A 15,426-nucleotide genomic window follows, 5' to 3' on the forward strand; every position below is an offset into this window, starting at 1 on the left:
TCATGAGTTTTTCAGAGCCATTATTATTCATTTGTTTATTTATCATCTTGAAAGAGAGTTTCTCTAATGAGGTATTCACAAACCATTCTCCTGAAGACGAGCAGAGTATTGTTTGAAACGTCAAGACCAAACCGGCTCTTCTGATAGCCAACACTCTCACAAAAAGGAATTTACACATGGTTGTACCCGCAAGTTTACTATTTATTTTTATTTCTTTCCTAAACCTCTCGTAGTTTAAAATCCTACTTATTTATTTCTTATTTTTATAATAATAATGATATTTATACCGTCCCGCATTTTCCCTTCTTAAAATGATAAAAAGCGGCCACCGATATAAATGGTTAAGATGAACTAGCACAATGACACACATGCAGACGAAAACCCAATAATAAAACATTTGGGGCCTTTAATAACCCTTGGGAGACCTCTCTGCGCTGTTTTTTAGAGGTATATAAAAACAATGACTAAGAAACAGTTAACAAGATACAAAAACATAATAACAGCCAAATTAAAGGACAAAAACTATCAGCTGCTCCTGCCCTGTGGAATATTCCCTTCAAGAGGGATCTAAATTCACACTTGTTTACTATCGACCAAATTCACGTGATGTCATCATCAGAATAATCTTGGATGCACCATTTTGGTGGTCAATGTCACTGTGTTATTCAGTAAAGTGTGCATTTTAGGCAACCCGGTGTTAACATGTTAACCTATTGACCACCAAAATGGTGAGCGTGGCACAGTCGCTGCGTGTGTCGTGCGTGCAAGGGGTCAGAATATTTAATTTCACTACTAAGTATGTAATATCCATGATTTTCATTTCATACATGTATATACACGTAGTTTGTTCTGTATGTCGGCACTTTGATCTACTTTCTGAGGGAGTGCGCATTCTAATTCCATATTATTATTAAGTGGGCCTCATAGATCTACACTGTAGGTTTTTTTTCATACTGACATGACTGAAATTACAATTTCCAATAGCCAGCCATGGTCCATTGGTCCTTTTATAATGTTTCAGCTATTAACGGAGCGAGGGCCAACTTTGTCGATTTATGGTTTTCAGCGATGCTGTGCATTATGCAGTCATTCAGTTTCATTCATGCTTAACAGTCCATCCAACTTTCAATACGTTAGTTCATTTTTTTATGCTTCCCTTTAGGAAAAACCGGTAAATCAAGTCACTGGTCCGATGCAATTTATTGTTCATCCTCATCATAAACATGCCTTTTTTTTACTAACAGATCGACTTTCCATTGTTGTCCCCTTCCTGTATGGACAGACTTTTTATTGTCAAATTGTCCCCCAATTTTGTTCTTGTGTAGTGTAAGCCCCTCATTTATACAAATTTGTCGAGTGCTCTCACAGTCACACACATGTTTTTAGTTTGTTGGCAAAGATCTCTGCCATGGCTTGACTGTACAGTGTTTTTGGACTCGAGCAAGCTTCTGCGCCACTGTTGGTTAGTACTATTATCATGGTTTGTTCTGATTAAGAAGTTTTGCTGTGTACAAGCAAGCTTTTAGCGTTATTTGTACAGTATTGATTTGGAAAGAATCATCATGGCTAATTTATCTTGTTGTGCTTATTGATTTATTTTATCAAGTAATAAGCCACAAGGGAAAATGACTGGGTAAGTTTGAGATACATGCAGTTTGGGTTTGAACAAAGAAAAATAGCATGGGGCATGACTTGAGCCAATGACCTCTAGACTAACGTACCAGCGCTCTACCAATTCAGCTGTCCAGCCCTAAGTTACATGTAGGGCACCAACATTTAGGACTGGATAGGATGCCGGTACATCTGCTGCAGTAAATTTGTTTTTGTTCTAACCAAAACTATTGATTTCTTAAACAAAAAGAAAGTTCATTTCAAAGATGGTTGAGCTTTTGAGATAATGACGAAATTCAGGCAGAAAGAATATAATCGCTAATAGCAAAAACCAATCTGAGAGACTCTATTTTTAGGGCATAAAAATTGATATCTTGTACTAACCACATTACTAAAAAGTGAAATGTTTCTCAAAATGCTTTATACATTGTACTATCGAAAGCTGCTGTCAAACTCTAACCAAAAGAGTGAAATACATGTTCCTAACATCTCATTCTTTTTAAGAACGTAAAAAAAAAATTCTTTGGCACTTAATGTACAATGTCCCCGGCTGTTAGTCATAATTAAAACTGTCACTCCAAAAAAAAAGAAATTCTCAGTGGGATTTTTTTAAAATTCCTTTTGACATTTCACTGCAGTTATTCACCTCCTGTTGGCCTCCATAAAATGCTTTATGCAAAAAGAAATTTGCCAAATTCTATATATATATATATATGGATTTTCTTTTTATATCGGATTGGGATCACTGGTTTTGAAACCGAAAGGCAATTGTTGTAACGCAGGCTCCATTACTGTGATAATACAAGTTAGTGATTGAATAGAATGTGAATAGGAAACTGGTATAGGGGATTATAGAGTTCCTGACTGGAACTGCTAGCTGAGGGTAATGCAGGTCGCGAAATAACCATAGAGCAAGGACCATAACCCACGGCACATTGCTGTGGTGCTTTGTGCTTTTGCTGTGCTGGTACCCTGTGCAACTCTTAACGTCTAGAGCCTCAGCGTGAGTTCCTTGCAATATTGGTGATTTATAACTAAAGAGTTATCCATCATTTGAAAGTGAATATTGGATGAAAGTTAGATAGGATATTGATTGTTACTAGTTTTAAATTTTGGTTACATGTATATCCTCATACATAACTTGACTTTTATGATTCCAAAGTTGTTTTCATTCAAGTATTGTTTTATCTTTGTGACATTTCAACGGATTTTATGTGCGCACAGAACAGCCTATTGCAAGGTTCCAATACAATACAAATTTACATTTTCTTAATAGATTTTAGTGCCCCGTACCATAGGAAAATTGCTGTGCCCTTTCAAGAAGGAAGTTCAAGGCCTGAATATACTCAGCTGTAATACCATTCAGTGGGGTTAAATGTTGGCAAAATATCCTTAAAGACGCTGAACACTATTGGTAATTGTTAAAGACTAGTCTGGTGTATCTTTTGTATGCATAAAATAACAAACCTTTGAAAACTTGAGCTCAATTGGTCGTCGATATTGCGAGATAATAATGAAAGAAAAAACTCCCTTGTCGCACCTTGGTCACACGAATGTGTGTGCTTTCAGATGCTTTATTTCGAGACCTCAAATTCTATAGGATCTGAGGTCTCGAAATCAAGTTCGTGGAAAATTCCTTATTTCCTTGAACTACATCACTTCAGAGGGAGCCGTTTCACAACGTTGTATATCTAAATCTTCCCATTACTCGTTACCAAGTAAGGTTTATGATAATAATTATTTTGAGTAATTAACAATAGTGTCCACTGCCTTTAATACTTCAGTGCTTGTAGCCCAAACATTTTAATGGACGAACATTTTAAAGACTGGGATCAAATTCAAAATGAGATGAACGCTACATATGTGTATCTACACAATTTCACATTTGAGCTGTTTTTGGAACAACCACTTAGAGAATATTGTGTTTGAGTTAATACTCAACATGAAAAAATACAAAATGCTTCCATAAAGTAGGTCAGCCCTTGAACTCAATATAAATGCTTCTACTTTTTTTCCAAAAGATCAAATAATAAGAGTGGCCATTTATAATTTGCCATCCTTGGTCTAAAAGACACTTCTCACACAGGAGTAGCCACGTGTAGTGATGGGAATTCTCTCACAGGCTTTGGAGACAAGGAGGCAGATTCTCATCAAAAATTTCACACTGTAACTAATAAACGGGCTGCACACATATACAAGAGTGTTTGGACACACTGTGCCCATCAAATTTTAGGACCAGCTTCTTAAAAGGACGTTCATTTTTTGGCAGGGCTCAGATTTCTTGGGGTAACTGCACAAGACCATAGAGCTTGTTGCTCAAAATGTTTATTGATGATGAAACTGTTCTAGAAGACCAGGGGTGGCCAATTCATTGTGAGCAACTTTGATAGATGGATTGCAATATGCATCATCTGCCGCCATATTTGATGAATTGTGCGCGCGTGAAGAGCTACCATTGGCTGAGAGTCACGCGCAGCGCGTACATGCGTGCAATTTTCCATTGTTTTACATCAATGACGCGTATTGCAACACATCTACTGATTTGCAGTTAAAAGATCAATAGTTGTTCTATATGAAATCGGCCGAGTCCAGTTAAGCATGTATACTGTTTTTATTTGAGCAAGCACTAATGACATACAGTATATATGAAAAGATAATCTCATTAATTTGTCTTTATGTGTAACATACTTCATTTCTCAATAGAATTGAAAGAGAAAAACTTTCTTGAGCCTTCGTGAAAGACTCTGCTGGGGGTCAAAATTATTCTCACTGTCAGTTTGATCAAACTTTTCTTGAACTTATCAGCATTTGAAAATAGAACATCAAGGGCTAGAATCTGCTTATTATGGAGGGGTTGCTTTCTTTCAGGATGTTACTAAATCTTACTCTCTAAACCAGACCCTCTAGGCAGACACCGGCTGCCTGGTACATTACCTCACACCCCTAGAAATCAAGGCTCAACCAGGGTTAGACTGGTCCCCTGTCTTCAACTGCAAGGGTTAAAGGCAGTGGACACTATTGGTAACTGTCAAATACTAGCCTCCACAGTTGGTGTATCTCAAAATGTATGCATAAAATAACAAACCTGCAAAAATTTGAGCTCAATCGGTCAAATAACTTGCGAGATAACAATGAAAGAAAAAAGCACCCTTGTCACACGAAGTTGTGTGCTTTTAGATGCTTGATTTTGAGACCTCAAGTTCTAAATCTGAGAATCAAATTCGTGGAAAAATACTTCTTTCTCAAAAACTTTGGCACTTCAGAGGGAGCCGTTTCTCACAATGTTTTATACCATCAACCTCTCCCCGTTACTCGTTACCAATGAAGGTTTTATGCTAATAATTATTTTGAGTAATTACCAATAGTGTCCACTGCCTTTAAGATAGGTACTGGTCTTGCATGCCAAATGATATCATTGGATAGCTTGCCATATTGCATCAACAAACTTGTATTTTCTCATGTGCGTTGACACCCCTCGCACCCCTAGAAATCATGGCTCACCTATGATAACAATGGCCCTTTGTCTTAAGACAGACACTCGGTCTCACTTCAGTGGATAAACATGGATTTCAATGGTCAAATTACTTGCATTTTCACATGCGTGTACAATCGTCCTACACTGAACAAGCGCCAAGCAAGCGCTCATATAAGCTTGCACGTAAAGTAGTCGCTTTCAGCGCTGTATAGAAGTACATGTACATCCCTACCAGGGGTTTGTGATGAGAGGTATTGATAGGCGACTGCCATTGGTAGCAAATTCCTCCCAATTCCCAATATTATGGTTGTACATGTACGTACTACAAGCGGTATGTAGATTCATGTACAGCTTGAGCGGATAAGAGCACCGGACTCAAGCTCTGGTGTTTCTGATCAGCAGAGTCATAGGTTTCCCTATTTTGTCAATATCTTTGTTCGGGGGATGCCATTCATGAGCCATTCAACCTGTAATTGCCGTGTAGCAGTGGGTCACACCCAAGTTTACGACCCAACCTGGAAAGCGGCTTCTTTTGAAGTGGTTTTGTTAAAGACACTTTTAATGAGTACCGCTCAAAATCAAAATGAAGCATTGCTACTAAGGGTTATTTACAGTTCAAACATTGTACATTGTCGTCGTGTTTGTGATATGTGTATGTGTAGGAATGTACATTAACTGTAATAGCATGAATAGAGACTTAAGATTAGCCGTGGCGTAAAGGCACTGGACACCTTTGGTATTTTTCAAAGAACAGTATTCTCATTTGGTGTATCCCAATGCATAAAATAACAAATCTGTGAAAATTTGGACTCAAGTTTTTTCAAACAAATGAAAGGAAAACACCCTTGTTTCATAAATGTGTGTGCTTTCATGGCTTCAGGCCTGAAGTTGTTTAATATTCGAGTGAAAAATTGCCTCTTCCTTAAAAACTACATGTACATTTAGTAACATTCAGTTTCTCCCAATGTTTTAAACTATCAACAGCTCTCCATTGCTTGTTGTCAAGTAAGTTTTTATGCTAACAATTATTTTGAGTAATTACCATTAGTGTCCAGTGCCTTTAATGTTGGTTTACAACATGTGTATACATGATTTTCTTTGTTTGGTGAATTGAACCGTGAAATAGTGTGCATATGGACCATTGTACACAAGTGCATTGTACGATGTAATCATAATGTTAATCATTGTACGATGTAATCATAATGTTAATATAAAGGTGATTGTACTTTTCTAACATCTGCTGCTCATGTCGTTATAGACTACATGCACAAGGATGCTTATTTCATATGTTATGGATGGTAATTTTTCTCAACAGCAACAATCTGCTTTTTTTAATTATTGTTTTTGTTAATGAAAGAGCGCCTGTATACATCACAAAGCTGAATGGCTTCAGTGAATTCTGGTCAAGTAGATTAAACACTGTCAGATACGTACATGTACACGTCAGCCCTGTGGTCTGTGCATGTACATGTACATGTCAGCCCTGTGGTCTTGTGGGTTACCTACCCCCCCCCCCCCGCGATATTTTGGTGTAGTGTTTTTCAATAAACAGTGTTTTTATCTGTGCGCTACTGCTTGTCTTGCATGACGTTATTAATGATTTTGTAAAACTTCTATTGCTTTACCATAGAGCAATACCATGCCCCAAACACTCAATGCTATACACATGCCGTGACTTTTCCCCCGATTAAAAGCGTTTTTGAATTTGTACCCTGCGATCCCGGTGGGGTTATCTGAAAATTTTCCAACGGCGCCGGCTGTTGTTAGATAGTAATGTGCACGGTGAGGATAAGTGGAGTAGGGGATTGCGATTGTTGAGTTATAGCGAATAACAATGTTTTGCACCAAGAATACGCTGATGCTAGAAACAGTGTCAAGTTGCCTTAATCACATGGGTGTTCCATCGATGGAGGGAAGAACAGTGCAGTCAAATATACATTTCGAGTCTTAAAAAAGCTCTCCAACTTCTAAATGCTTTTTGTACCCACTGATTACACTGGTATCAAAACATTCTTCGACCACACAGGCCAGTGTGTGTTTATTTTCAAAACAAATCTCCCTGAAAATGTATGATTATAGTCTAGCTTTGAGTGTAAGCCTTTGTCTGAAGGAACCCACTTCAGAGGGGCAGAAACCCAAGTTCTCCCCCCAAGTCGGTAAATCCATAGACCCTAAACTTTGACAAATCAGGGCATCAGAGTTCGGTCTCGAGGCATTGGGCCAATATCTTGTTCCCCACTCCAAGTGAAATAAAAGTAGCTGTTCCGGTGTAACTCCGCTGTCAGGATTTGGCCGTAGAAGTGGTTATGAATTCATTAGTGTCAGTGTCTTAATTCCTTGGGGACGTCGGTGGAGTAGAGTGTTTGATAGGCCCTGCAAATGTATTGGGTGTCATGGACGAGTGGTTTAGAGCATTGGATTCAAGTTCTGGTGGTTATAAGTCTTTGGTTTGTGGGTTCGAATCCCGGTCCTGACACTTGTGTCCTTGAGCAAGATGCTTTTCTGTACTGGGTAATTGCTTCTCTTCACCCAGGTTACCTGCAAGGGTAGAGGTTGATGTTGCATTTGAAAAAGCCTGCGAAGCGCCATGGCAGCCCGGAGCTGAGAAAGAGCCTGAAGAGCTTTCATGTTTATTTATATCCAATATGTACATTCAGCTTATGGTGTACAAATGTACAGTACATGTATGCAGGGTTTGTCCCAGGATTTATCAGAGCTGTGGGGCATTCTTGAACCAGATTTTGGAAGTTTGGCCCAGGCACGTTGAGTTGAAACAAGGTCCTTAGAATGTTTTTCACTTGGTGGTTAGCGTTGGTTTGAAAAGTCGGACCTTGCAATCTCGACCATTCTAAATGGTTTATTTATGATTTTTGTGAATGCAATTTTAAAGCCTCCCCCCCCCCCATCAAAAAAGTTACAAATCATTATTACAAAAAATTATCCAGCAAAAGAATAAGCTGTTGCAAACTGCTCTTCAATCAAAAGGACCAACATATTCTTGTTGGGGGCTTAAAAATAAGTCTTAAAAAGTTGCTTATCGGCAAGAGATTGGCGATTTTGTCCGAATACACTAAGGCTTGCTTAGGGCATGGGGAGAACTCTGGGTGTATTAGATATGGAGCAATAACGCCAGGCAATTTTGTGTCATAGATTTACTTCTATCGACATAAGTCAGTGTTCCTTCCTCAAATGCCCAAAAGCCCCAAAAAACACTGAAAATAGAAACCTTATGGAAACTAGTAACCCAAGTGCCACTTTATGATCTTACCCAGTCATAAATTTTAGTGGACAGATAGTTTTTTGGGGAAAAAAGCAGCGATATGAGAGAGAAAAATAATAATAAGGAGGTAACGTGTAACTAAGAACGCCGCAGGACCTTTCTTCAACGTTGGGTGGTTAGCGACTGGAAGCGATTTTTCACGCTTGAACGACTCGGGTGTTCTGATTATGATCTAATCAGTCGCTGAATGAGTCACTTTGCCACTGATTGGCCTGATGCGCTGAGCGGGAGAGGGGGGGGGGGCTTGTTATTGGATTACCACCATTGTTTGGCGTGGTGGCGTTTCAATCGAATCGTATTTTGTTGGGTGACTTTATAATCGGCGTTGACACCTCTGATGCATCAGGGAGGGTTAATGCTATGAAAGAAGAAATTTACTACATCTATTTTGGTGGCGGGTGTGTCAGATTTGCATAGAGCAATCTTGCTGCAGGTTATCAGAGAAACTCTATTAATGAGAGGGATGGATAATAGTGGTTGGTGCGTGGCCTCAATCATTAGTCAGATTGGTTGATTACAAGTTAAAGACACTGGACACTATTGGTAAATGTCAACATATCCATAAATTAACAAACCTGTGAAAATTTGAGCTCAATTGGTCGTCAGAGTTGCGAGATAACTACATGTATGAAAGAAAAAAACACCCTAGTCGCACGAAGTTGTGTGCTTTAAGATGCTTGATTTCGAGACCTCAAATTCTAAACTTGAGGTCTTGAAATCAAATTTGTGGAAAATTACTTCTTTCTCGAAAACTACGTGACTTCAGAAGGAGCCGTTTCTCACAGTGTTTTATACTATCAATCTCTCCCCATTACTCGTTACCAAGTAAGGTTTTATGCTTATAGTTATTTTGAGTAATTACCAATAGTGTCCATTGCCTCTAAGCAGTGAACATTTTCCCTTGTATAGCAGAGCAAAATGCTATGCAAAATGTGTCAGTTACTAAAAAAATCATCATTTGTGACTCAGTATTAGCATTCACTGAGCACAAAAACTGCTAGTCAAAATATTTTGCTATGCAAAAATGCAGGATGACTTGTTCCCTGTTAAAGGCTAATTCTGAGTTGTAAGTGTTAAAAATACAAACATAAAAAAACGTTTTTAAAATGTTTCTTTTTTACATAGAACTGGCGGGGAGATGGTCTTAGCTTAAAATCCAAACCGGACTTTTTTCAGAGGCAATATATTATATGATTTACATGGATTTTACAAACTAAATAATAATAAAAAATAGTAAAGAGAAAATGTTTCTTTTTTACATAGAACTGGCGGGGGAGATGGTCTTAGCTTAAAATCAAAACCGGACTTTTTTCAGAGGCAATATATTATATGATTTACATGGATTTTACAAACTAAATAATAATAAAAAATAGTAAAGAGAAATTTATGAAGTGCACAAACAATAGCAGAAAGAATCCGCCTCAAGGCGCTGGAAAAGAACAACAATAAAAGTCTGCACTAGACAAAATTTATACAAATCAAAGTAATACACAGTAAAATAATTTAAGGAATCTAGATACAGAAAGCTGGCAAAAAGTTAAAAAGTTAAACAACCATTTTAAAAAGAAAAAAAATACCAAAGTTAAAAACAATGAAAAAGAAGAAGACAAAAATAGCAGGGCCCTACAGTACACATAGTGAGATTTACATTGTGCATCATGTACATACATGTAGTGTAGTAGTACATTATTCTTATGGGGAATTGTGACTACATCAGTCCGAAGAGTCCCCCGAACCCCCTCCATAAAAGAAATGTCCAGGGCGGTCGTACTCATTATATTTACTAACTTAACCTCCCCCCCCTCCCCGCCCCCGCCCCCTTGAATGATCAACAAGCTTTCTGTCAAGAGGTCATAACTCACCAGTGACTCCATTAAAATAAGAAACACCCACAAAAACCGCACCATTATCTTAATGCTCTCGCTGTATAGTGCAGTGAGTGTTTTAATGAAAAAGTATGCAGCGCAGTGCCACTTTACTGATGCATGACAGGAAAGCTTCCCGTTATGGGTAGACTCCAGATCAATACGCAGTACGTGCCTTAAAAGCTCCATGCAAAGATTAAAAAACAATGACTAAATCATCCGTGTACTTGAATGCAAAAATAGTAGCACTCGGGAGAGCGAGCGTGTACTTTCGAGTTGCAGCACTCTACCAAAATTAAATGTGTGTATATCAGGGGAGGGGGGGGGGGGCATTTGGCTCGTCAAAGGCTGCAATTAGTTGGGTACTTGAACATTTAAAGGCACTGGACACTACTTGTAATTACTTAAAATAGTTGTTTCTTAAAAACTTACTTGGTAACGAGCAATGGACTGCTGTTTATACATGTAGTATGAAACATTGTGAGAAAAATTAAACCAAATTGTGCAACAAGGGTGTTTTTTTTGCAATTTTGATGACCAATTGAGTCTAAATGTTCACAGATCTGTTATTTTATGCATATGTTGGGAAACGAGTGAGAATACTGGTCTTTGACAATTACCAAAGGTGTCCAGTGCCTTTAAGCAACTGTGAATGTAACATGTGGTCTACTCACTGAAGGATGAAAACTCTGCCAGTGGTGAATATTTTCAATAAAAGGATTAATTAGCAAATGTTTGGGCTATTTTTGTAAGCATACATGTAAATGTATGGCATGTGTAATAAAACAAAAAAAACAGTAAATTCTGTCCCACCCAAGCCATACGCCTCTCTTAATACTTATGCATGACGGCATAATTCTTACCCAAAATGAGGCTATGGGCGCACGTTCCCCATCACTTGCAGTGGCTGCGCCCATTGCCTCGTTTTGAGTTAGCATTGTGACGTACCTCATGCATAAATATTAAGAGAGGCGTATTATGGCTCATTAGGCTTGTTAGGCCACTGTTTACATCTGGTTTCATTGGCTTTAAAGGACCCAAAGTAAGCATTTGAACATAATTTGTGAAATCAAAGATAAGGTGTGATACATCTTCAAAAACACAAGACAGATAAATTTCCGTATGGCGCCACCCTTTTCACTCATTTAAAAAAAAGGGATATCTCATTGAGATAAATTAAATACAATATTAATTCATATCGAATAAAAAAGTGTTGGCGACATACAGAAACTATTCCCATAAGACTGCTGAACTTGTTTGATTGTAAGCATACTGGCCCGATTTTAACACCACAGGCCATGTGCCTGTAATCCAGTGTCAAGCCCTGAGGTCCATTGAATACCTTTTGGGATGCATAGTTTTTAACTTGTTCTCTGTTCTGTATCTTAAGTAGTTTTATGTATTCTGTTTTCCATTTTGTTTTTCTTCTCTACAGATGTGTGACTGATATGGCAGTATCGTCTTATGACCAGCTACTATTTCAAGTCAATTCTCTCAAGGCTGAAAACTCCCACCTCAAAAGGGTCAGTTTCATTCTATTCCTTTTAATGTTTTTGCATTATGATTAATGTGTTTTGTGCACAACCTGCTACCTGTTTATGTTTATAAAATGTTCTTGTGATTCATTTGGGCATGGAATTGCCTCCACCACTTATACTGAAACAGGCCAAAGAATACACCAAATACGCCAAAAAAGTATGCACAAACACAATAAAAGTAATAAGTTTCACACTTAAAGGATGGCTCCTGTTAGAGTTGTGTGGCTTTTTTTAATCTTTGTTTGTATTAGGTAATATTTTTATATTTTTCTGGACAACATTTTGTTTAAATACCAATTAACAACCCACAATTACCATTTTGTTTAGCCTAAGAACATCAGAAAAACTTTGATAAAAAAGCATGAGAAGTCTATTCAACCCGACATCATATGAACAAGTACTTGTTGGTCTGCTCTCGTACTCAATAAAAATGTTTGTACTTATTATCCCAAGGACAAAATTGCATGCCTGATTAAAGGCACTGGACACCTTTGGTAATTGTCAAATACCAGGCTTGACACTTGTTGTATCTCAACATATGCACAAAATAACAAACCTGTGAAAATTTGAGCTCAGTTGGCCGTCGAAGTTGCGTGATATTAATGAAAGAAAAAACACCCCTAGCCTGTCACACAAAGTTGTGTGTTTTCAGATGCTTGATTTCGAGACGTCAAAATCTAATTCTGAGGCCTCAAAATCAAATTCATGGAAAATTACTTCTTTCTCAAAAACTACATTACTTGAGAGGGAGCCGTTTCTCACAATGTTTTAAACTATCAACATGTCTTCGTTACTCTTTACCATTTACCAAGTAAGGTTTTATGTTAACCATTATTTTGAGTAATTACCAATGATTTATGTTGACTGATTATCAGGTTTTTGGGTTGCCATTCAGGGTCTACAGGATAACTCGTGTCAGCTGAGCAAGCTTGAGACGGAGGCCTCCTGCATGAAAGATGCCCTCACCCACATCCAGACCTGTATGCAAGAGGAGGAGGCAGGAACAACAACGACAACAACAACAACAGCAGGCACGACCAGATCCATGGCAACGGTTGGCATGACAACCAGCCTCGATCAGAATTCAAATAGTAAGTTGGGGAGATCTTGTCTGATAATCACTTTATCGAAGGATCAGACCAAATTTCTTAGCTCTTCTAACAGAAAGCAAAGAATCGGTGCTTACGGAAGCAGGAAGTTATGCACGTACGTCAAGCGTATTTCAAAGGTTAGCAGGGAATTTCCGCTTGTACGTATCCTTCGCTTGCACAGCTATTACGGAATTGTGGTGCATGCCCTTTATATTAACAAAATAATAGTGATCTTATTACCTTCATTGCACAAATACATAAAAAACGACATCGGTGCAAAGAAACCATAAACAGGCACACAAGCCCGCTAAACGGAGACCCTTGTTCACACATCAAGACCGAAAGACAAAGGACAAGCACAACTACAGGCAAACAACCCAAGAAAACAAATTTATACTATACAAAGTAGAGAACGTTGACTTTAAGCACAGATTTCATCTCAATGTTTTGACTATAACTTGTTCTAGTCGAAACATTGAGACCAATTAAGAACTCATTCCACAGTAGTGAAGTTAACAAAGAGAAGAACCTTCGATCCACTAAAGCAAAAGATTTTCTACCCTCCCGCCCAAGTACATGTAGTAGTAAAAAAGCAGGCAATCTCCCGAAATTCTGAAAATCTACTCTGTGGTAGTAGAATTCAAAGCAAGACGGGTTTGAAAAGAAAGTAGTCTACATGTACCTGGCAAGTAGATACATACTTGTAGGGTGGTGCACTGCAAACCAAATATATTGATACCTTACCAAGCATATCTCAAATCCCATATACCTGAATACAGTGAACCAGTTTAATTATGCATGCATGCTGATGTTGACTGTCATGAACTGTTTTGTGTGATTTAGGTTTTTGAATTTAAGTCCACAGAATAATATCAAGTATATGCACATCCGGCATCAGTCAGGTTTTCTTCCAAAATGCTGGCCATGAATAGTTACATGACTCAGAAATTTATGGGGACCTTTAACGCACATAACTTCCTCTGATGGTTGCCCCAGAGGTTCTGTATGAGACTAGGGAAACCTTTTTGAGGGCAGTGTCTATTTTTAACCCATTCCTTACTGTCGGGGACTTGAATAATTTTGACACTTACGAACCCCAGATACCAACAAGTTGTTGTTCACCAACGTAAGCTGGTCAGCAAGACACTTACCCATGATGCTTCGTCCTTCGGATGGGACATTAAGCATGTCATGGCCTAGCAGTTAAGGGCACCAGGTTCAAACTCTGGTGTTTCTGATCAGCAGAGTTTGGGTTTGAGTCCCAGTCATGTTACCTGTGTCATTAAGCAAGACGCTTAACAATGATGCTTTGTCCTTGGGATGGGCCAGAAAGTCATTGGTCTTGTATATTGTGTAATGCACGTACGTTAAGAACCCTGTGCACTTATCCAAAAGAAGGGGTTTGCCCTGGTTTGATCAACAGCATTTTTTCTTCCATCTTACAATCTAGACTTTTTTAAGAGGAATATCATTTCCTCCCCTCAGCTCCCCCTAGTTCTTTTCACATTAATTAATGTTTCTTCTTGTAGCCCCATACCAAGAGTAGCTGTTAGCCTTGTTTGATATGCGTAACAAAATTTACAAAACATTGCGCCAGAGCACCTTGAAAACCACTACATGGTGCTTTAAAACATAGATCTCATACTTTCAAACGTAGCTTCACATACATTGGTGTACCCTGTAAGAAAACATTACTTATTGCTTTGGTATGCCCCTTCGGGATTTGATGAAGCGCTTTGTAAGAATCAAGTACTCCTTATTATTGTTAATTTTGGTTTACCCATACACACAGATGTATGTTAGCACTGTATACTCAGTACTTTCCCGAGCTCTGTCAAAAAAATTACAGGCATATTACTCATGTGAGATTCGAACCCATGACCTTCGCAATTCTAGAGCAGTGTCTTACCAACTAGACCCCTGGGCTTGCCTGTTAGCTATTATTACTATTATTAATGATAGTTTTGACTTGGCTTTTAAAAGAGTCTTGCCTTTTGTTTTAACCTACAGCAGGCTACTCCCCGCTGGCTTCTCCGCTGTCGTCAGCTACATTTAGAGCCTACAAACTACAGAGTCCACCCAGCATGCATTCATCGTCGAGCAGCCTCACGGCAGACACGCCCGGCAGCCCCGCCCAAAACAGGCAGCTGAGAGACCACTGTAATAAGCAGATGCAAGAACTGGAAAAGGAGAGGTAAGAGTTTGTTTCCATGTTTCTCGTTCTTCATAACCTCCCTAAAAAGGCAGTGGACACTATTGGTAAGTACTCAAATTATTTTAAGCATTCAAACTTACTTAGTAACGAGCAATGGAGAGCTGTTCATAGTGTACAAAATTGTGTGAAATGGCTCCCTCTGAAGTTACATGTACGAATTTGGTATTATGTACATGTTTGGATACACCAAGTGAGAATACTAAGTCTTTGTCAATTACCAAAGGTGTCCATTGTCTTTAAGCAGCACAGGGAGTTGATGTAATAATATTCATTATTTGGGGTGGGGGGGGCTGGGTTTTCACCCTTTCTACAAGAAGCAGCAGTAAAGTGTTGGAGCCCCCTGCCCTTCTT

The 15,426-nt window shown here is 38.6% G+C and overlaps 1 protein-coding gene across 2 annotated transcripts in view; it reads left to right on the forward strand.

The window, feature by feature from the left end:
* Window positions 1-15,106, forward strand: part of LOC117287799 (adenomatous polyposis coli protein 2-like) — a 35,827-nt gene extending 20,721 nt beyond the window's left edge. For both annotated transcript variants that reach the window (XM_033768320.1, XM_033768319.1), the window contains 3 exons: window positions 11,667-11,754; window positions 12,665-12,860; window positions 14,871-15,106. In XM_033768320.1, coding sequence (XP_033624211.1) covers window positions 11,680-11,754; window positions 12,665-12,860; window positions 14,871-15,058 — 459 coding nt within the window. In that variant the 5' untranslated portion in view covers window positions 11,667-11,679 and the 3' untranslated portion in view covers window positions 15,059-15,106. The remainder of the gene's footprint in view (window positions 1-11,666; window positions 11,755-12,664; window positions 12,861-14,870) is intronic.
* Window positions 15,107-15,426: the final 320 nt, after the last annotated feature.

The sequence above is a fragment of the Asterias rubens genome, chromosome 3 (genome assembly GCF_902459465.1).
Source record: "Asterias rubens chromosome 3, eAstRub1.3, whole genome shotgun sequence".
Taxonomy (NCBI): Eukaryota; Metazoa; Echinodermata; class Asteroidea; order Forcipulatida; family Asteriidae; genus Asterias; species Asterias rubens.